The sequence below is a fragment of the Dromiciops gliroides genome, chromosome 1, assembly GCF_019393635.1.
Source record: "Dromiciops gliroides isolate mDroGli1 chromosome 1, mDroGli1.pri, whole genome shotgun sequence".
NCBI classification, from domain to species: Eukaryota; Metazoa; Chordata; class Mammalia; order Microbiotheria; family Microbiotheriidae; genus Dromiciops; species Dromiciops gliroides.
Window position 1 is genome coordinate 452,595,704 of NC_057861.1, and position 24,000 is coordinate 452,619,703.

The 24,000-nt window shown below is 35.5% G+C and overlaps 1 protein-coding gene across 1 annotated transcript in view; it reads left to right on the forward strand.

The window, feature by feature from the left end:
- The window catches only part of ADGRV1 (adhesion G protein-coupled receptor V1), a 786,537-nt gene that overhangs the window by 146,846 nt on the left and 615,691 nt on the right, over positions 1-24,000 (forward strand). Inside the window, 8 exon segments of the mRNA XM_043996987.1 lie at positions 178-359; positions 1,804-2,615; positions 3,938-4,147; positions 14,231-14,361; positions 17,370-17,469; positions 18,295-18,474; positions 20,526-20,689; positions 22,629-22,722. Coding sequence (XP_043852922.1) covers positions 178-359; positions 1,804-2,615; positions 3,938-4,147; positions 14,231-14,361; positions 17,370-17,469; positions 18,295-18,474; positions 20,526-20,689; positions 22,629-22,722 — 1,873 coding nt within the window.

Consider the following 24,000-nt stretch of genomic DNA (forward strand, 5'->3'; position numbering starts at 1 on the left):
AGGGGAAGGCAAATAGTTTACTTTTAGGTTCCATTCTGGGTTCTTCATGTGTTCATAGAACATTATTTTTTGAACCAAGTATATCAAGTATATATTTTGAAGTATTTCTCTTATTATTCTTACTCTGATCTCAGAACTGGGATACTATTAAGAAAGTTTTTCACTCTTTCTTATTAGGTTATTCAAGTGCAACTAACTCATGCCTCTGGTGGAGGTACAATTGGGTTAGACCGAGTGGCAAATATTATTGTACCTGCCAATGATAATCCTTATGGTACAGTAGCCTTTTCTCAATCCGTTTACCGTGTCCAGGAGCCTCTTGAGAAAAGCTCTTGTGTCAACATAACTGTCAGAAGAAGGTTTGTAGAACAAACATTCTGATTTAATGGGAATTTCTTCAATAATTGGAATGATTTCATTTTAGTGATTGTGATTTCTAAGATATTTTACAAGGTACATAATAGTTGATTAAATTTAGTACTATTAACATGCAAGTCCTATTACACCTTTTCTTAGTGAAATATAATACATTGATTGCTTATTTATGGTATAATTTTAAAGCCTTAAATTTAGTCATTAATTTTCACAGAGTCACAGAATTTGAGAATTCAGAGGGACTTCAATGGCCATCTAGTCCAAGACATCTCAATGACCACATGGGTGATAAGTGATTGTATATCCAGTGAGGTGGAACACAGCATGTCTCTGACCAGCCTATTCAGCTTTTGGATAGCTTTAATGGTTAGGATGTTTTTTTCATGGCATTGAACCTACATTTCCTTCTAGTGGACATGACTGGGAATAGAATGGATGCTTATTTCTAAATTAAAACCCAAAGTGGTTTATGATTTACAAACTTTAATTTTTCTCTCACTTCTTTGGTGAAACTCTAAGCTACCCAAAAGATGCTTTAGAATTGAAAATGTGATCTATCCAAATACTTGTGGTCAAAAGCCAAATTTTTAATTTTTTATTAAAAAAATTTTTTTTTAAGTGGGGCAATGAGGGTTAAGTGACTTGCCCAGGGTCACACAGTTATTAAGTGTCAAGTGTCTGAGGCCGGATTTGAACTCAGGTCCTCCTGAATCCAGGGCCTGGTGCTTTATCCACTGTGCCACCTAGCTGCTCCCCAAAAGCCAAATTTTAAAAAAGCCTTACCTCCTGAAAAATTTCTCATATTACTTTCCTTGTGGTTTCATTGTAATGCAATTTTCAAAAGAGGGAGAGGGGGACTAATGTATAAAGAAATTTGAGAAGCAATTCTAGTGATTTGTATGATGTCACTAATGACAGCTAAATAATAAATATTTCTGAAAAATCAATTTCCCAACATCTATTTCTAATAAAAAGGACACAGTATAGTTTAGATCATATAATTAGAGATTTAGAACTGTTATGCGTCTTACAGGCCCATCCCTTCGTTTTCCTCAGATGAGAAAACTGAGGTCCAAGAAAATTAAGTGACTTGCCCAAGGTCACACAGGTAGTAAGCATCAGAGAGATGCTGGATCCTTAGAGAAAATACAGTCTAACTCTTTCATTTTACATTTAAGAAAAGAGAGATGAACTGACTTATAGTTACTATCTTGAACCCAAGTCTCTTAATTTCTTATCATGATAATTTTTAGAGATTAGATAAGTGGTTTTTTTTGGGGGGGTTGTTTGGCATGCTTGAAAAATATGACAGTCAGTTAGTCTTCTTAAATGTTTCTTTTTTTTCATCATTAGAATCCAAGAGAAATTAAGTAAAATTATTCTGATGTACTAACCTAGTTCTCAATTATTACTGCACTTTTTTTTTAGTGGAGGGCGATTTGGCCAGCTGCTGCTCTATTATAGCACTTCAGATATTGATGTTGTGGCTCTTGCAATGGAGGAGGGTCAAGATGTCCTGTCCTTTTATGAATTGCCAGCTCAAAGATTTCCAGATCAGCTTGGAAGAACTTGGGTGAATGTCTCTGCAACTGTGGATCCTCAGCACACATGTGCTACTCTGTGCCTTAAAGAACCAGCATGTTTAGCCTTTTCCATTTCTGTTTCTTCTGAGGTTCCCCAGTGTTTTTGGATCACTACATGGACTAGCCCCATTGGCAACAGCTCAGAATTTTGTACTTACAGGAAAAACATGACAAGGGTAGCTGCCCTTTTTAGCCGACAGGCTGTGGCTGGGAGTGATTATGAGCCCGTGATAAGGCAATGGACTATAATGTTGGAGGGTGATGAATTTGCAAACCTCACAGTTTCTATCCTTCCTGATGATCTCCCAGAGATGGATGAGAGTTTCACTATTTCTCTTCTGGAGGTTGAACTGATGAACATCTCAGCCAGCCCCCAAAACCAACCAACCATTGGACAGCCAAATACCTCTACAGTTGTCATAATGTTGAATGGTGATGCCTTTGGGGTATTCAAAATCTACAGTATCAGCCCTAATACATCAGAGGATGGCCAGTATGTGGAAGTTCAAGAGCAGCCCCAAACCATGGTACACCTGTCGATTGAGAGAATAGGGGGCAGCTTAGGCCAGGTCACAGTGGAGTGGCGTGTTGTTGGTGGAACAGCGATTGAAGGTGTAGACTTTATAGGTGAAGGAGAGATTCTGACATTTGTTGAAGGTGAGCTATAGTATGATTTGAATGTTAATATTTATTATGTTCATATTTCTAGAAAGAATTGGAATGTCTTTGTGATCATAAATAACATTTTATATACGTACATATATACACACTATATATCGCACATATATAGATTCTATACACTATAAAGTATATACAGTAAACATATACATAGTATATGCAACATGTATATAGAGAAAGGAAGGGATTGGAAGAGTTACTATATGTAGTACACATGCTAAATTTTATAGCATATTATATACAATATATTGTATATACAGTATGTGGCACATATACTATATACTATATGTGTGTTATAGCATGTGCTATATATTGTATAGCATATTGTATGTTATATAGTGGGTACCATATTCTGTATATACTACTTATTGTGTATACAATATATTGTACATACCATACTAAGAATATACTATGTAATAGTATGTCATGTAGTATAACATATTTTCTAGTATAGCATATACTATTAAATATTATTTAAAATTATAATTATATAATTATGATGGTGTTATGTTTATTATATTAAATATTATATAATACATTTTGTCGTATGGTATATATGATATAGTGTATACACAATATGTAGCATATGCAATGTGTATGTATATATGAGGTAATATAATATACAGTACATATTCTTGGCATAATAGAATATATAATATACTATACTATCTATACAATATTTGTTATGTATACAATGTATGTATATGCTATACTATAAATATATAGCATATATTATATGACACATACATATTTGTGTGTATATATGTATATGCATACACACTCAGAGAGAGTACCTTTTCTAATTCCATTCTCTTATTGTGTTTGTCCTAAATTATCATTCCTACCGGAAGCATTTATCAGGAATATAATGTGTGTCAGGTGCTGCACTAAGCATCAGGAATATAAAGGCAGAAACTGTCCCTGCCTTCTCATTTTATCCTAGAGGCACCAAAAAGACACTGGGGTTTACTGAGTATAATAATGACATTGATCTATGCCCGAGTAAAATTACTTCAATAGTGGATACTAGGGGCAGCTAGGTGGCGCAGTGGATAGAGCACTGGCCCTGGATTCAGGAGGACCTGAGTTCAAATCCAGCCTCAGACACTTAACACTTACTAGCTGTGTAACCCTGGGCAAGTCACTTAACCCCAATTGCCTCACACCAAAAAAAAAAAAAAAAAAAAGAGTGGATACTGGTACAGCAGAGCTGGCCCTCCCTAGCACTTAGGAAAATAATGGATTGGAATTGGTCTTGAAAATCAGTGATTATATTGTTCTTATTAATTTCATTACTTTAGGTGAAACCAAAAAGACTGTGACTTTGATCATTTTAGATGATTCTGAGCCTGAGGATGATGAAAACATTATAGTCAGTTTGGTTTACACTGAAGGTGGGAGTCGTATTTTGCCCAGTTCTGACACTGTTACAGTGAACATTTTGGCCAATGACCATGTTGCAGGAATTGTTAGCTTTCACACAGGCTCCAGGTCTGTTATTGGTCATGAAGGTAAGTTATTTTTTCTGTTTACTACATTCATTCTCTTTTTCCATGGACATTATTCATTCATACAGGTTATGAAAGCTTTTGGTGTTTGTTCATTTTGCAGTTTTGGTAAGTGTAATGTCAGGAATGAATAAAGCTTGTTTGGGTCATTGGAATACCTGGCTTCCTATAAGCAAGTCCCCACTTGGACATTTATGGAAATTTCAGTTTGCAAAGTAAATGGGGTCTACCCATTGTATTTCTTGGGGCATTAGTTACCTCACATTCTAGTGTTCATGATGCAAACAAGCAACTTCAAAGCTCATTATATCATATGCAACTAACATACATGGCAGAAGATGAAGTAGAAAAAACATACTCAAAATTAAGTCAACTTGCATCTTTATCTTTGGCAATTTCATTGCAAATGAATAGCAAAAACTGCATTCTAAAGTTTTTTTTAGGATTGCGTAATGATTTTAGAATCTGCTGTCTGTGCATAGGCAATAATGTGCAAAGTTAGTCTTGCAGATTCTTGTAGAAAGTATATATTTCCCCTTCTTTTCTATGAAGAATACAATTTTATTCAATCCACAAGTAGTGTTGGCTGTCACATGTAATGCTTTCTTTTTAATGCACTTGTTCTTTAATACCTTAAGAATCTATGATTTCTCTGGTGTGGAAACTTTCTTCCATCAATGTTCTATGAGAATTGTTGTAGTTGAATTTTTTACCTCTCTGAAGACAACCTGGTGATGAACCACTTTTCATGTATTAATGGAACACATTTTGTTTGGCTAAAATGCTTTTTTGGCATTTTTATTTTAGGGGAAAATCTGCTTCTGTGAAATAAGTTGTAACAATAGTTTTTACTACATCATTAGTATAAGGGGCTAAAATTCTAGCTATACTGTCTAAAATATCTAATGAATGGTCACCAATAAATTATAAGCTTTAGCAAGAGTTAGACTTTTAAGCATTTATTAAGGAGAATAAGAATTTGGTAAAGAGAGAGAGAAAGGTAAAATCTAACTATTTCTAAGAGACCTTATCATCTGACCTTCCATGGCGAGGTCAGGAACAAAAAGAGAGAGAACTCCTCCCCCAGCTTCCGCTTCCTACTTCATGTGTTCCTCCCAGAAATGGGAGGCTCCTCAAGTTAATTGGCTGGTAGCCTTGATAGACAGTACCCATGAGCAAACATCACTTCCTGACGCCAAGGAAAAGTCGCATGGCCTTGCCCTCAGAGGCATTCTCCTCATGGTGGAGCATTCCTATAGTAAGTCTCCAGCAGGTGGCGTCATTCCAATCATTACAGTCCCTCCTTTTGTTTCATTTGAAAAACGGATGAGTTTGCTCAATGAAACAGCCAAAAATAATATCATATGCTAACTAACAATATGTTAATATCAATATAGAAAAGGGAGAGAGGAAAGTTTTGTCCAGAGGGGCGGTCCCTCATGAACTGGCGCTTTGCATTGGTCTTGCAAAGCAGATCATTTATTTCATCTTATTCTGTTTCATGATGCAATTTGAATATATGTAAAAGAAGTTTTTACAAAGTCATTGTAATTGCAATGTAAAGAACATTGTAATTACAATGTAAAGAAGAATACTTTTTACGTTATTGTATATCAGTGCTTTGTAACCTACTGTGTACATGTCCTAATGCCCTATTTTCATCCATGGTTCTGATTATGTGGACACTCAACAATTAGTTGTCAAGTTAAGGTGATCACATAATAAGCAGAAGTAATATACCAGTGACCCTTAAGAGCAGTATTAATAAAATAATCATAATGTGTTCTAGGTAAAATCTCATTTCACTATAAAACATTCCCAGTATCATTTCTGTACTAGGAAGCACAATATAGTAGGGATCAGAAAACCTGGATTTTATTTTTATTTCAAAAACTTAATAGCTTTGGAATCTTAAGTCATTTAATTAACCTCCTGTGCAACTGATTAAGGTCCCCTATAAAGTGGGGATAATAATACTTGATATCACTAAGTCACAGGACTGTTTTGTTCATCAAATTATATTTATGAAAGTACATTGAGCATTATAACATGCCATACAAATATAAGGCATCATTATTTTTTGTTATTTCCATATTTGATTACTTAATCGTGCTTAAAGATGTTTTTATAAAAAAATCTGATCACAAATGTTATGCAAAAATTCTGTATGTTGTCCTGTCCCATGCAGTAATAACTGTCATGAAAACACATGATTGCATGCTTATTTATTTGTAGCACATACAGAGCTTAAGAATTAATAATTAACATAAGATGGGAAAAACAGAACTAATCAGTACTTTACTTGAGTTATTTGTAATTTTAAAAAATTTCCATCAAGCAATTATCCTTCTATTCTGCTTATCCTTCTTTAAAAAAAACCCCAAACATCTAAAGAACAAAACCACCAAAAAAGAATTCACAAAAGATTTAGTAGATGTAGTAATAGTAGAGTAGTAGTAGTGATAGTAATAGTAGTAGTAGTAGTAGTAGTAGTAGTAGTAGTAGTAGTAGTAAAGATGGAATCAAAATGCCATCCACAGATAATATCCACAGGAATTCACTCAATAATATGTCAATAAAGATGTATTGATTAAGTGAATGGGTCATGTAGATTTGATTATAAAATTTGAAAGGTTTATAATGGTAGGAAATTCAGGATCAGGTCGTTGCTACCAGTAATTGTGGAAATCTTAAGGATTTCTAACTTGTTGATTATTGGAGATTTTGCAAATTTATTGAAGAAAATTATAGAACATATGCCTTCAGGTTGCACATATTTAGTACCTGTCAAATGTCCAGAAAGATCCAGACTGCTGGTTAGAACTGTAGATAAGCAACTTATGTCTTTCATAAACTAACACAAAAAATCATCATACGGGGGCAGCTAGGTGGCGCAGTGGATAAAGTACCGGCCCTGGATTCAGGAGGACCTGAGTTCAAATCCGGCCTCAGACACTTGACACTTACTAGCTGTGTGACCCTGGGCAAGTCACTTAACCCCCATTGCCCCGCAAAAAAAACCCAAAAAGCAAAACAAAACAAAAAAAAAACCCCATCATACTACAAATAAAGACCTCAAAATATCCTTGAGAATTCAACAAATAAACTGTGCTGCAGCATTACTTCAGACAAAACTCTTCCCCACAATTGTCTGGGAATAATATTGATCCATGAAACTTTAAGAACAGTGTTTTTAATATCTATGGGAAATGAAGAACTTTCAAGACATTGAAATTGCCTGAAAGAAATAGAAATCTTGTGAAAGGTTCATGAGGCAATATGATTCATGTTTTTTTGTCTGCTCCTGGAATTGCCCTGAAAATTCTTTCAGTGAACCAATAGAAGGTAAGCTTATAGTCCAGTACTTTAACTAAATTGCAAAAAAGCAGTCATTTTATGCACCACTGCAAGAGTCTTCAGAACATTAAGTATAAAAGAATCATAGGATAGTAACTTGTGCCAGGATTATTTTTGTCTGAACTCCATTGAAAAAGATGAGATGAGATGAATAATAAGTATTATTGCTTCTTTCACCCACTACAAATTTAGGATACATAATCTGAGCTGAACTTTTGTCTCTACTCAATAGGCCTTTAATTCTACCCTTATCAGCATACTGTGTCATTCCTGTTAGGGGCTGTCCCAGCCTTCTCTTTCCTCTTGCCTCCAACATTATAGTTACATGCCTACAACTTAATAGCAGATAACTTAGCTGCCTCTATCACTGATTTAATCTCCCTTAGCTCCTCTCCTCTATTCCTCAAAACTTCTTATCATTATCATCCCCTCTCCTCCTTCCTCACCTAGTCACTGAAGAGTAATCTCTACTCTCCACTCCAGAAATTACTTTGTAAATGACCATTCCCTCCCATCTCTGGGATCTTGTTCCACCAATATCCTGTCTCTCACTCATGTGTCATAAACCTTTCCTGCTCCACTGGCTTCTTCCCATATGCCTACAAGTATTTTTATTTTTTAATTTAAATTCTTTTTTGGTTTTGTTTGTTTTCTTGTGGGGTAGTAAGGGTTAAGTGACTTGCCCAGGGTCACACAGCTAGTAAGTATCAAGTGTCTGAGACTGGGTTTGAACTCAGGTCCTCCTGAATCCAGGGCTGGTGTTTTATCCATTGTGCCACCTAGCTGCCCCTATAATTATTTTTAAATACACCTCAACTCTAAAAACATTAAATAACTATTCTATGACATTGAGTTACTGTTCTATCTCCACTTCTTTGACTCAATTCTTGAAAAGGTTTTTACCACCTAATGCCTCCAATTTACCTATGTGCTCTTCAATCCCTTGTAATATGAATCTACTCTTTTTTTTTTTTTAGTGAGGCAATTGGGGTTAAGTGACTTGCCCAGGGTCACACAGCTAGTAAGTGTTAAGTGTCTGAGACCAGATTTGAACTCAGGTACTCCTGACTGCAGGGCTGGTGCTCTATCCACTGCGCCACCTAGCTGCCCCTGAATCTACTCTTAATACTCTTATGAAACAGTTCTCCCAAAGGTCACCAGTGATGTAATGCCCAGATTTAATGGACTCATCTGTGACCTCCACATAGCATTGGATCCTTCTGATAATTATCTTCTTTCCTCCCCCATTGAATCCCCTCATGATTCCTTGGCAATTTCTTTCACTGCCATGTCTTCAAATACTGCCTCTTTGCAGATGACTTGCAAGTCTGCATTTCTATCCCTAAATTTTATTGAGCTCTAAATATTGATCTCCACTTATCTATAGGAAATCTCCAACTTAAGTATCCCAAATCCATCTTATCTTCCCATATAAACCTGATGATAGAATCTTAGGTCTAGACTTGGAAAAGACTTCAGATGCCCTGTTAGTCTAACCCCTTCATTAGACAGGGAACTGAGTCTTAGAGAGTGGGCTTTAAGTGACCTGCTCAAGGTCACACTGGTAGTAAGTATCAGGGTTGGGATTTGATCACTTGCTCTTTGAGTCCAGAGGCAGGGCATGTTCATCTTTCTCTTTGCCAGGCTACATTATTTTCATTTCTTGTACTACTATTCACCCAGTTTCCCGTGTTCAAAGCATTGGTATTATTTTGTAATGCCTTTTTAAACTGGGACACTGCTTCCAAGATGCACTGTCCCAAGCTTCAGGGGGTCCAAGGTGGTACAATTTAAGGAGGGGCAGGTTCTTCACTCACCTGGCCTGTGCTCTGGTCTGTAAATAACCCAAAGCCTACTTGCTATTCAACCAGGCAACAAAATTTGGTTTGCTGTAGTTGATAGTTCTGGTGAGCATGCGCTCCTCCCCAACTTGGGCTGCAAGATTGCTTCCTGGTTCTCATCTGGGGTAGAACATCCGAATTCTGCTCTCTGGACAACCTCTCAACCCTCTCACCGGAGCTTAGTTCTAGAAGACACTTGTGCTGCAGCTGATTCAGAGGCTCTGAGGGTAAGTTTTCTGGTGCAGTCTGTCTGGGGCTGGATCTGTGTTGGCACAACCATGGGTTGGGCCCCACTCCCACCCCAGCACAGTAGCCCCCTCCTGCCAACCTTCTAAGCAGTCTTTGCTTAGAAAAAGATCTCTTCCCATCCTTTATAGGTTCTGCTGCTCCAGGAATTGTCTTATGGAATTATTTGGAGTTTTTTGGAGTGAATGTGTCAGGAGTTCTGAGAGGTTACTGCCTTTCCTCTGCCATCTTGGCTTTATCCATTGGTATTATTATTATTATTTTCTTTTTGGTAAGGCAATTGGGGTTAAGTGACTTGCCCAGGGTCACACAGCTAGTACATGTCAAATGTCTGAGGCTGGATTTGAACTCAGGTCCTCCTGAATCCAAGGCCAGGACTTTATCCACTGTGCCACCTAGATGCCCCTCATTGGTATTATTTTTGATACTTTCTCTACTTTAGCTCTCATGGCCAATCAACTGTAAAGTCCTGTCAGTTTTACCTTTGAAATAGCTTTTACATCCATCTCTTTTTTGCTCTTCTACTGCTACCATCCTAATATAGGCTCTCTTTCCCTCCTATTTTGAGATAAGGACCCTTCAAATTCTTTCTATATCCACTTTATCATTGGTTTAAACTCCCTTTCATATGGATAGTGGAATAAGTGCTCTTATTCAGTGAACTGGTCATGTCACTCCTTGCATGCAGAATAGGATCATAGGGTCAATTGATTTAGAGATCAAAAGTAACTTCACTATCATCCAGTTCAACCTTCTCATTTTACACAGAGGTTCAATGGTTTCCTCAAGGTTACACAAGTTGTCACCTAACCCAGACCCTCTGACTTCAAATCCAGTATTCTTTTCCCTCCCCTCTGTTCATATTCTTTTTTCCTGCCTTCATGTTTTTGTTCATGCTATTTCTTATGCCTGGAATGTCCTTCCTCTTCTTTGCCTGTTGAGTCCTTGAAAGCCCAATCCAATTATTGCCTCCTCCAAGAGATCTTCCTGAATTTCCCTTATGTCCCTCAGACCTAGCAGCATTTAATTTTGTAATTCTCTAATATATTTTTATGTGATATCATGCATGATGTTTGTCTATGTTTATGTCTCATCAATTAGGCTCCATAAGGGCAAAGGGTCATACCTTAATATAACCTTCACATTTTCTTCAGGATTAAGGACAATGACAATAGGTTCTTAATACATGTTTATTGAATCTGAATTTGGAGAAGCAGGGGACTGAGTGGAGATGGGGGGTGAGGGGAAGAGAGGTCAAAGACAACTGCAAAGATGTGGGCCCGAAGGACTGGACTAGTTGGCAAGAAATGATGAAATGTGTGACTTGGAGAGAGAAGCTGATTTGAGAGCGGTGAAAATGAGTGTTGGCTTATATTTGTTAAACAGAGAAAAAGAAGAAAAGTATCTGGGAATATGGGCATGTTTAGAGTTTAGAGATAATGGTAAAAGGTGATAGTCAAAGAACAAATTATGAAAAACAAGCTGAAAGACAGCAGGAGGATGATTAAACAAAGGTAGAGGAGGATCAATAAGAGCATAGTGTCATAGAACCCAACAGAAAAGAATTTGGAGAAAAAAGGGGATGATGAATTTTGTCAAAAACAAAACAAAACACCATCAAAAAAAAAAAAAAACAAAACCCTGAAAAAGACGAGATGTAAAAGACTTAAGGATTTAACTAAAAAAGCATTGCAGTAGGTTCAGAGGTACCAGGAGAAGACATTGTTGAGAGATAAGCAAGGAAAGGAAGTTGAGGAAATAGAGACAAGAATTATGGACTCCATGTGGAATGAGTTTGGTTATGAAAGGAGGGAAATAATTGAAAGAGTAGTAGGTTAAAGGAAAGTTTTTTCAGAACAGGGACACTTGTCCATGTTTGGAGGCAGAAGGAGCCAATGTAGAAGTAAAGATTGAAAATGATGAGGAAGAGTATGGATTTGGAAGCAGATCTCTTAGGAGATGGGAAGAAATAGAATTTGGGTGGGTCTTGTGACCCTGATGACACTAATTCGTTAGCATTGGGTTATGGTGGGAGCCCTTTTTTTTTTTTTTTAAGTGAGGCAATTGGGGTTAAGTGACTTGCTGAGGGTCACACAGCTAGTAAGTGTTAAGTGTCTGAGGCCAGATTTGAACTCAGGTCCTCCTGACTCCAGGGCTGGTGCTTTATCTACTGCGCCACCTAGCTGCCCCAAGGGAGCCCTTTTGATGTTCTACTCTTCATCACTTTGAAATCCATAAAACCTATGTTATGTAGTATAACATAAGTAACTAGCATTTAAATAGCACTTGAGGTTTACAAAGCACTTTAAAAATTTTATCTCATTTTATCTTTACAACCTTGGAAGTAGGTACTATTAATATTCCTGTTTTACAAATAAGAAAACTGAGACCCAGTGGTTAAGTGATTTTCCCAGGGTCACACAACTAATAAATGTTTGAGGCTGCAGTTGAACTCAGGTTTTCTTGACTCCAGGTCTAGCATCCTACCCACTGTATCACCTAGTTGCCTCTCAAATTATGGTTTATGCGGTATTTACCAAATAGTCTGTGCAAAGGGGGTAACATTATACATGTTTAAATATGTAAATTAATAGGGATTTAAGATTTTGACTTTAGGTTTACCTTTCTGTGTTCTGACCTGTGCTAGAAGTATGTGAAGAATTGTATCAGTAAAGAAAACATATTTAATTAATTCAATTTAGTTCTCTCTAAATTTGGTATAATTTCTAAATGTAAAGTCTTGGTATAGCTATGCTTTGTTACTTTATTTTCATACATTCTTATCCATGCTTTATATACTGCCTTATTCTTCTGTTTTCTAAAACTATAATACCATGCTCAACATTTTGTACATATAACTGAATTGTACCATGTATAATAGCGCATAGAGAAATGTGCCTAATGTGAGTTTGCAAGCACAAAAGTATAGAACTCCTTTTAGAGGCAGAAATGTATTCATGGTGATTCTACTGAGATAACTGCAGATCAAATTGGGTAGAAATTTGAGTCATGTAGACCACTCATATTGATAACATTGTTTCTATTCTTCACATTGGTCTTTCATTTATATGATTAGATTTAATCTTTGGACTACAGTGCACATTCAACTTCAGCTTGAATTTCTGATTCATGGGAAGGAATTGTTTTATTGTATAACATGGTATTGAATCATGTTGAATCTTATTTCTGCATTTTGTACAAAAGCAATCAATGTGATACACAGTGGTGAATATTACTTTCTTTCAAATTTAATGTATGAAATTTAGAAATATGGTATGAATTTCAGTATAGTTTTAAACAATATATAATGGGTTTCATTATAAATCAAGGTTAGGAATTCAACTCAGTCACTGGCCTCTGCAGGATCATAATCATCATGTCACGTTCAATGGATTTTAAAATTTCATTTCTCTTAGAGACAGCATGAATCAACTTCAGGCAAAGATTTGCCCACCAGCACATTTCCTCTGACATTTGAAATGTGATTCCTTAAACTCACTTTCAGTACTTTAAGACTAGGAATAACCTTAACTTTTCAATCTTTTCTGTTCACATGGACAATTTCTTTTCGAATTATTTATATACCTATAATTGTTTCTAAAATATTAATCTATCACTTTCATTTTATTATAGCAGAGAACCAACTGGGATGGGGGTGGGAGATGAAGAACATATATATTTAATTGGAAGTCTCCATCCTGTCAATTTAGCTTTCTTGTCATTTTTTTTTCTGAGAAGTATAGTGTTACTATTTTTTTCTTTTCTTTTTGACACTTTGTATTTTGACATTTGTTACAAACAGATAATCTACATTCAAGTGCAGATTATCTGAATGTCTGATAGTTTATTTCATAAACCTGCAGATTTTTCTAAGTGGAGACTTTATGGTTTCAGAAAATAGAGCATCTTCTAGGAAAACTGTGCCTTTCATTAAAAAGTAGAAGTCATCTCTTTGGCCTTTCCCTTAGATTTTTTTCAACTTTTTCAACTGCTGAAAGGTTGTTTGATTTCTGTACATGTCATTTTTGTGCCCCCCCTCCAAACAACCTCCATTCAATCATAACTATGATTGGTAAAATGGATAGACTGCTAAGTGTGAGTAAGGAAGACCTGGGTTCAAATCTTACCTCTGATATTTACCAACTGTGTGACCCTGGTCAAATCTTCATCAGCTTTAGTTTCTTTATAATATAAGCAAAATACAATATGTAGTATTTTACAGGGTTGTTGAAAGGCTCAAATGAGATAATGGATATGAAGTGCTTTCTAATCTTTAAACTGCTGTAAAATTAGGTGTCCCAGTGAAAGATTGCCAGGCCAGGAGTCAGGAAGACCTGAGTTCAAATTGAATGTTAATGTACAGGTACATGTATTGATGTGTATGTGGGCATGTTCTTTATAGCTTTAAAGTTTTAATATATCTTAAGTCGAAATAACTGGAAGCATCAGGAATTCAGGGAAACCATTTTTGTTACTGAGTACAATTAGCATTTTTTAAAAGCTTAGCAAAGCATTTCTATAATGTTCAGGGAAATGATGATAGAATCTCATCATGTATGCCTCAACCTTTTGGCTGTATTGAGTATAAATGTGAAGATGATTTTCCATTAAGGAAATATAATTCTTCCCTTGTCATTTTTAGGAGAAAATTTGGAATTCCATGTTGTAAGAACACCCCCTGGTCAAGGAAATGTTACTGTTAACTGGAAAATTATTGGTCAACATCTTGGGCATAATTTTGCTAACTCCAGTGGAGAAATCTTCTTTCTTCAGGTAATGTCAAATAAAATTGACATGAATATTTAGGGAGAATCATGGGTTTCTCTCCTCCCTCCTAATATTATGTATGGTAAGAATAAAGAGAAGGAAATCTGAAGATTGTGTTTTTGATAGCATGGGAAAGACTCCTTAGAGACAGGACCTCTAGAGCTCCTTTATGTGGGTCATTCTCTCTCTCACATGTGATACATCAGGCCTTAAGGTTGCCCTGGAGTCTAGCTTTAGTGATTTGAAATCACATAAGCTTGACAGCTCCCCTTGTTCCTCTAAAACTGTAACATAGTAAATCATTTTTGAGGTGCAAGATAATATTTTGCTTTTTTCTTGGAATCTCTGAACTTGAAGGGGTTATGGTAATTATTTCCACAGAAATATATAACTGGTAAAATGGCTAGTGTCATTTTTGACCAATTCAGAACTATGTACAAATTCTCCTTATGTCTTTTAAGTTCTTTTAAAATAATAAAAAAAGTGCAGCATTAAAAGCCCGGTTTAAAAAAAAAGGGAGGGGGCAGCTAGGTGGTGCAGTGGATAGATCACCAGCCCTGGATTCAGGAGGATCTGAGTTCAAATCCGGCCTCAGACACTTAACACTTACTAGCTGTGTGACCCTGGGCAAGTCACTTAACACCAATTGCCTCACCAAAAAAAAAAAGTGCAGCATTAAACGATATTTTAAAATAAAAGCATTTATTCACAAGAAAACATTAAATTTGGAATAAAAATACAATATATTGTAATTGTGACTCATTTCTCATGTCTCCGCTACTCTCTCCCACACTGAATAATTATCCTGTTTATTTTTCTTTACCAATATTTCTTAGATGAATCTCTTTCTTTCCATTCCCATAGTGACCCAGGCCTTTATTACATCATAACTGGATTATTGCTATAGTCTCCTAAATGGTATCCCTGAAAAGTGGTATCCCTCTTCCCTATTCTTTTCCATGCTGTGTACCATTGTCAGATTATTTTTCTTAAAATACCTTTTTGTAACTCTAAATTGTTAAAAGATTTTAAAAAATCCAAACTCTTCAGATGGGTGTTTAAGGCCCTGCCTGATCTGCCTCATTGTCTGATCTTGTCATTATGTTCCTAAATGAACTCCCTGTTCTGCCCAGACTAGTATAGTCAATGTTCTCTGTTGATGCAACACATACTTCCACTCTGGAGTTTTTAACTTTTGTTCTCTTTCCTCATGACTTATTTAAATTCTGCCTTTCTTTCTAGACCTCCCTCAAGTCTTATATTTTCTATGGTCCTTCCCTTTATCATCTGAGCCTTAATCATTATCATTCTGAACTCTTCTTCTTCTTCTTCTTCTTCTCCTTCTTCTTCTTCTTCTCCTTCTCCTCCTCCTCCTCCTCCTCCTCCTCCTCCTCCTCCTCCTCCTCCTCCTCCTCCCCCCCCCCCCCAGGGTTACACAGCTAGTAAGTGTCAAGTGTCTGAGGCCAGGTTTGAACTGAGGTCCTCCTGAATCCAGTGCCAATGCTCTATCCACTGCACCACCTTATTTCTTTGTATTTCATGTGACACTTAGAATATACCTTTTTGTAGTTTTATTCATCTTTAAAAATTAATAAATGGAAAAGCATTTATTTATCACTTACTGTGAGCCACACACTTTGCTAAGAGCTGAGGATACAAATAGAAAAGCAAAAACATGACCTGCCTTTAAGGAGATTAAATTCTAATTGGGAGAGATAATACACAAAGGAGAATGGTGGTCAGGGAGGAATGTTTTGGTTTAGAGAGTTACAGGAACAATAAATCAAAGCAATCTTCAGATTTTACTAGATATTCTGTAAATTGGCCTAAGTGACAAAAAAATGTTAATAGTCAAAATTGGAAGGGTTGTAGAATGATAGACATACTAATACATTGTTGGTAGAACTGTGAAATGGCACAACCATTTTGGAAAGCAATTTGTAATTATGGAAATAAAATTACTTAAATATTGATACCCTTTAACCAGAGACTCCATTACTGGACTTATATTGCCAAGGAAGCCATTAATAAGAATAAAGTCCCTATATACGCCAAAATATTTATATCAGCATTTTTTTGTGATCACAAAAATCGGAAGCAGGATAGATGCTGATTGATTGCGGAATGGCTAAACAAATAGTGATGCATGAATATAATGGAATACTACTGCATTGTAGGAAAAGATGTGTGTGGTAGATACAGAAAAGTGTAGAATGAAGTGAACAGAGCCAAGTAAATAATATACACTGTAATTACAACAATGCAAATGGAAAGAACATCTATACACCAAAAAATAAAAATTATAAAGATCAAGCAGAACTATAAGAAAGACATATGAGAGAACAACTCCAACCTACCCTTTCATGGAGGATACATTGCACATATTTTCAGACTTTTTCAGTGTGTCAGTTGAGTTGAATTTTTTCCTCCCTAAAAAATAATATTCGTTATATTGGATTGGCTCTTTGGGAGCAGAAGTAGGATGAATACTTGGGATAAACTATGATGATTCGAGAAATAGAAGATATCAACAAAAATTTATTTTTTTTTCAAAAAGGAAATCACAGGGATGGTTTGTGGAGCCTTAGGAAAGTAGATTAATATACCTTTTCCAGGAACTATGACAGATTTGATTTGATTAGCAATCCAGAACTGGATGCTTAAGGGAGATCATTTGGAGGGGGTATCACAGAGAGTACTTGACCTTAGTGGCAAAGCTGCTAGTGAGAAGATGGCCACTGGGTGAAATGAAGCATGATTAGGGTTGGTCCTAGCTATAGTGGATGGCTGATCAGAACAGTAAGAGCCCAAGGATAGAAGTTCTAGGGGTAGAACAATATTGTGGTTTCTCATGTTGCATCTTCCCAATCAGATTTCAGCCTCCAAGAAGGCAAGTATGATGCTCTTGTATTTCCAGAACTTAGTATTGGGTAGACTTTCTACATACTATACACAGTGTCAGTTTTCAATGATGATAATGAAAATTTATCAGGCTTCTTTTTTGTATGGAATAGGGATCACTGAACCAAACATTTTTGGTGCATTTATTGGATGATGATATTCCTGAGGAAAAGGAAGAATACCAAGTGATTTTGTACAATGTCAGAACACAAGGTAACCTAGACTCCAATTAAATGATTTCTGTAATTTAATACTGTCTTATGAAAGAGAAAAATGGCTATAGCCATCATCCTATCTATAAAAAAACAAGTGTCATCATCAGTTATTTAGGTTATCCTTTTATTTTTCATTATTTATTTGTTTTTGAGGCAGTTGGGATTAAGTGACTTGCCCAGGATAACACAGCTAGTAATTAATTGAGGCTGGATTTAAGCTCAGGTCCTCCTGACTCCAGATGCTCTATCTACTGTATCACCTAGCTGCCTCTAGGTTATTCTTTTAAATTTTCTGATATTACAGAAGCATGGAACCCCTTTATACAAAAAATCCAGAACAGCTTGAAAATATTTACTAATCCAAAATTCACAAAAGTTTAGCGTTGTTAATGGTTTCTCTGAAAGTGAAGCAGTCCCATTGCTACTAATTAGGTCATCAAATTCTTTATGAAGTTGCATCCATATTAGTCCAGTCAACTCGATTGCCTCTGTTGTGTACTTGAGTTCTGTTGTATAGCCTACACCTGTATGACAAGTAATGATAACAGCAAGACCCAGTTAATAAATTAATGTTCAACTATTAGGGAAATAAAAATAAGAGAGAACTTCCATTGACTAATCCAGAGAATTATAGGGGTGGGAATGTATAATGTTGAATGTCAGAAAAATAGAAAATAGAAAATGTTATTCTTTTCTTTTTTCTTTTTGGGTAGTTTCTAGCAACTTAAATATGAAGGACAGTGTGGAAAAAAGATGTAAAGAATTTATGAAATTATTCTAGGTTATTTGCAAATCTTCTTATGTGATCTGGTGACTTTTCCAGGTGTCTCTTCAACTGGAGTGGCTATAATTGACAGCCAAGGATATGAAGCTGTGCTGACAGTGGAAGCAAGTGATGAACCACATGGAGTTTTGAATTTTGCTCCTTCCTCAAGATTTGTTTTGGTCCAGGAAGCAAACATAACCATCCAACTTTTCATCAACAGAGAATTTGGATCCTTAGGTTTGTGTTACTTCAAAAAGAATGAGATTTCTGGACCTGTTTATAATATTTATTTCAGCATTCATTTGAATATTTATTAAGTGAAATGTATCTTTCTGAGTAGAGATAAGTAATGCTTGATCTCTACACCCAAGGAATTTACAATATCATGGAGGTGATAAGATATATACATAGATAAATATAATAATAAAAACTAAAATGTGCCAAGTGCATAAGAAGAGTATCAAATTTGATAAGATCAGATGTGACCATAGCAGGTTGGAATGTAGAGTAAGCTAACTTTGGAGTCAGGAAGCCTTGAGTTCAAGTAATGCCTCTATCATATACTGGTTGTGTGACTCTGGGGTAGTCATTTATTTTCACTAAGTAGAATTAGTTGCTTTAGAATATTCAGTTACTTTCTTTTCCCAGTCAAGATTTAATCCATTTAGGGCAAAGATGCCCTGGATCTAGCCCAGTATCACACAGCCCCAAGCTGAGAGGTTGTCTTTCTTTACTGCCAGAAGTAGTTTCCTCACCAGGAGAATATATAAATATTTAAAGCAGCATTTTTGTGATAGCCAAGAATTAGAAACAAAATAGATGCCCATAAATTGGGGAATGGCTAAGCAAACTAGTACATGGGATTCCCTACACCAATGAAATCGACCGGGACTGAAGAAGATCCAGTATCATTTTCATCTGTTGGGGATCAAGAAAGAAATATTGTAGATGGCACCTGAAGTTGTAAGAATACTTTCCTGTCAAAGAGTTACACTCAGAGAGTGGCAAAAACAATCTATTCTAGAAAGAATGTAGTATTTGTAGATACAAGGGAAAGATAGATTGAGAAGGGAGGAAAGTCAGGAGCATAGAGGGAAGAAAGACTGATCTTGTGATCCTAATAGGGCATCCTGCTGGAGATTTCCATTAGGTAGTCAGAGAGGATCATTGTGAATTCAGGAAAGAAATCAAGGAGGAAGATTTATAGTTATGCACTGGAGAAGTACACGAGATCACCAAGAAAGAGGGGGGAAAACAGAAGAATGAAGAGAGCTAAGGAGAAAGCTTTGAGGGCAGGGATATTGCTCTATTAAAAGGGAGAGATGATGATAGGAAAGAAGAGCCAGCCAAAGGGAAAAAGGAGGCGATGTTAGAAAGGCAGAAAGAGAACCAGGAGAGTTTGAAATCCCTTCCAGCTCAAGGACCATGGTCCTATGAATAAGTTCTATTAAATGCCTTCAAGGTAAAAGCACTTGAGTTAGGTTTTTGTCTGTTTGTTTGGTCTGGACTTGTAATTTCATTGGTGTTGGGAACTTCTGGAGAAGAAATTCTCTCTTTCATGTGTAAGGGGCTAAAATCCTAGCTATACTGTCTAAAATATCTAATGAGTGGTCGCCAATAAATTATAAACTTTAGCAAGAGTATTTGTGTTTAAGTATTTATTAAAGAGCATTAAGATCTAATGATCATAGAGAAAGGTAAAAAATCTAACTATTTCTAAAAGACTCCATCATCCAACCTGCCATGGCGAGGTCAGGAACCAAAAGGACCCAACGTTTCCTTCTTCCTCCCAGAAGCCTCCTGTGAAACTGGGAACATCCCATCCACATGCACACACAGCTCCAAGCTAATTGGCTGGTAGCTTTGATAGACAGTACCCATGAGCAAACGTCACTTCCTGATGCCAAGGAAAAGCCGTGTGACTTGCCCTCAGATGCCTGCTTCTCAAGGCAGAGCTTTAGGTGGTGTCACTTTAATCATTACACATGTTTTGCAACTTACAGTCTCGGAGCAGTGTTTAGTGGACTGAAGTTAAATAATTTGTGTCCAGGCTCACACAGCCAATGTGTGTCAGATGCAGGACTGAGCAGTAGGCTTATTCTCTGTGTCACACTGTCACACTAATTCTGGTATTTATGTATACATACTTAAATACATAGAATTTGACCAAATTAAAGCCTCAAGTTGAAAGGAGATAGGTGTCTGCCTACTATGGCAAAAAGGATCATATGATAGTAATATAAAATCTTAAATATGAAAATTTCTTTTTCCCCCACTAATACAACTAGGTATTATTAATGTCACCTATGCTACAGTTCCTGGGATGCTTAGTCTAAAGAATCAGACAGATGGAAATTTAGCAGAACCTGGAGTTGATTTTATACCAGTAGTTGGTTTTCTGATATTAAAGGAAGGGGAAACATCAGCTGCTATCAATATTACTATCCTAGAGGTAAAATTTTTTATTATAATGCTATATATCTTGATAAGAAACACAGAATGCTAACATTTATGGAATATTCTCTCTGTATTGTTGGTGAGAGATATCTGGCCAAGTTTATTCTTTTAGAAGATCATAATGTATATCCACCTAACTTTCCTCTTCTCTCATGCTTTCTTTTTTCATATTATATTAGATTATTCTTTGATTTCATGCAAGATTTCAGATCTTTACTAATGCAGTGCTGATATCAATTCTAAAGAGCTTGTGAAAATTGGTTACTGCTTAGGTTTCTTTGTTTGGTTTCTTTTTAGTTTGATTACTAAACACTTCAACAAGAAGTGGGCAGTGACTTTTAAAAAGACGTGGCCATCTGGACCCTGAGGAATCCCATTTTTGGATCCAGGAATTCATTAGAAAACTTTGTAGATTAGAGGAAAGAGTGAATGGTTAGGATAGAAAGAGTATTGTTAGAAGCTTGTTAAATAAATATAGTGCTTGATCCATGTTGCATGGTGGGGCATCCTAAGCTGGTTTCTTATTCTCTACATGTATAAAGGGAATTCCAACTCTGGCGAGTCATAATCTGTCATTGAGTTTGTGGAGAAAAAAATAGTCTAAAATTATCTTTTCATTATTACAGACCATTTCAGCATTATATTTAACAAATCATGATTACATTATCAAATCAAATATTATATTAATCAAATGAGTTAACATCTATAAAATGTTTTGTAAAATTTAGTGACATATTATTTATATTATATTTAAGAATATTCAGTTTATAAAATTACAAACAAATGAAAAAGATCAGATACCTGAAGTCACTGATAATTCTTTTGTTGAGTTAACATTTTAATTTAATATGGTATTGTAATATATTTGATAACCATAGATTATAATGCTTTGGTGTTCTTTTTCTGCATGTAAAATGATATTTTGTAAGGTGTGTAGATTGTCTTACAAGTCTCTTAGTACTAATCCCTTCTTCAATTTGAATCTAAGCTTCTTCCTTTGTGTCCAATGGCACATTTCTTGGAACGTTACTTTATCCCTCTGAATTGTTTCTTTCTCTTTTTGCTTTCTACATTACTGATTAAAACTTAAAAGTCTTGTGATAAAAAACAATTGCTTGGGGAGATAAAGGAACTACTTTTTTTGTTATCATCCAATATGCAACTTATCTTTGTCCATAGCATTGGCAAGAGGTAGAAATCATTTGAAATCTTAGCCTTTTTCCTATAGATTATATTCTTTTCAATTTTGTTTCGCCAGCCTAGAATTGTGTTCTGCCAATAGTAGGCACTTAATAAATAATTGAATTAAATTAAGTAAAAACCAAGCAAAAGGAGAAGTATATTTTTACTTTTTAGTCCACTTGCCTGATTTTAATTGGACCTTACCTTGTTCCCTCCTATTTCCTTTGTGTGTGGACCAAAGCTTGTTTTCATCAGAAATATATGGTGAAGTGCAGCTAGGTGGTACAGTGGATAAAGCACCAGCTCTGGATTCAGAAAGACCTGAGTTCAAATCTGGTTTCAGACATTTGACACTTACTAGCTATGTGACCTTAAGCAAGTCACTTAACTTTCATTGCCCCACCAAAAAAAAATGGTGAATATTTAGCATGGTACTTGTTCAGAGTAGATATTTAGAATGACGTAATTTTCCAGTCTTTCATCCCCATTAAAACTTTTTATGAATATCCTATCTTAGAGACAGTTTTGATAATACTTATTTGGCCTGATTGGCATCTATCAACTAGCATTAATATGAATACTTTTGGACATAAGACTAAGGAAAATGTCTTTTCCATCTCATGCTTGCAACTTTAGATTTCCCTTAAGACCATTTTAATATGAACATCAACAAGACAATTTATAAAACAGCCTATGACAGGCAAAACTACTTTGAAAGGATAATGAGAAGACTAATGTGTATGCTTTTTCAGGATGATATACCCGAACTAGAAGAATACTTTCTGGTCAATTTAACATCAGTTGAACTTATCATGGCTCCTCTGACTTCGTTTCCTCCTAGACTAGGTATAATTTTCTTACTCTTCAATTAGCATTATACAAATTAATTTATTTTGTGTTGTTCAGTGTTTTTATTCTGATTTTTCATGTAATGTCAAGAACAAACAGAAAAGAAATAATTACTTTAGGCTTCATTAATTTAGATTTCTCTTTAATTTTATGATTTTTGAATAGTGGGTAATATAATTTTATAACATGTTTGACCTGTCATAATTATTTTATGTGTAACTTTTACATTTGTCTACCAATGTAAATTTGTTTTTCTCAATAATCAGTGTTTTAATTTATATGTGATAGTTGATGTCCTATTACTTGTTTAAATTCAGTTTGTTCATTTTCTTTTTAGCTCTTAAATTGCAAATGATCATAATTCACTCTTTTTTTTTTTTTGCTCAACAGTGATCTTATTATGGTTTCTGCTTTTTTAAAAACTTTTCTTCCTGTTCTTTCCTTTGCATGCCTTTAGAAATCATTCAGTTAATTCATTACAGACTGAAAGGTAAATCTTTATATATATTTATAAAGATTAAGTTCTGTTTAGAATATATAACAAATATTGCAAAAAATATAGGACAAATTCCTGCTTGAAGGACATGCAACTATAGTTACCTGAGGTAACAGAAACCCTTTGAACTTCAACTCTTTTGAAGACACAGTAGAATTAGGAAAAGACATGACTACTAAAAGCTTAAGTGTCAAAGTGGGATAATGATAGTAGATAGATACCAACAGGAGCCCCTATTTATGGCCACTCTTCTATCCTTGACTAGAATACATGATAGGCTAAGAGAGGATAGGGGTACTTTAACAGAGAGAGAAAGAAACAGGCTACAAAGGATGGCAAAATAATACCTAGAAAAGAGAAATGACTCATTCTAGATCTGAGGTACAATTTCTGAGAGCCTTCAATAATTCTTTGTAAATAAATTATTTCCAACTTATTGTAGGTTAATGGCTATAGAGATCTAATACTTCTTTTACAAGTGGAAAGATTCCTATGCAAAGGATCTCATTCCATTCTCTTATTTATATCAAATTCCATTCTAAATTATTATTGCTAATTCTAGCTGATAGCAATTTTCATTGTATTTTATACTCACACCAAGGATGGATACTCTCCAGTTTAGGGGCCTAATCTGTCTCTGGAGTTGATTTAGTTTATCCAAAAAAGTAATAATATAATCATCACTGAAGCTGCAGCAAAGAAAATATTATTTCCTTGTGTTAGTTTGCTATGGAGTCTCTGGGAAGTTCAGGGAAATTCTTAGTTTAAAAAACTCTTTA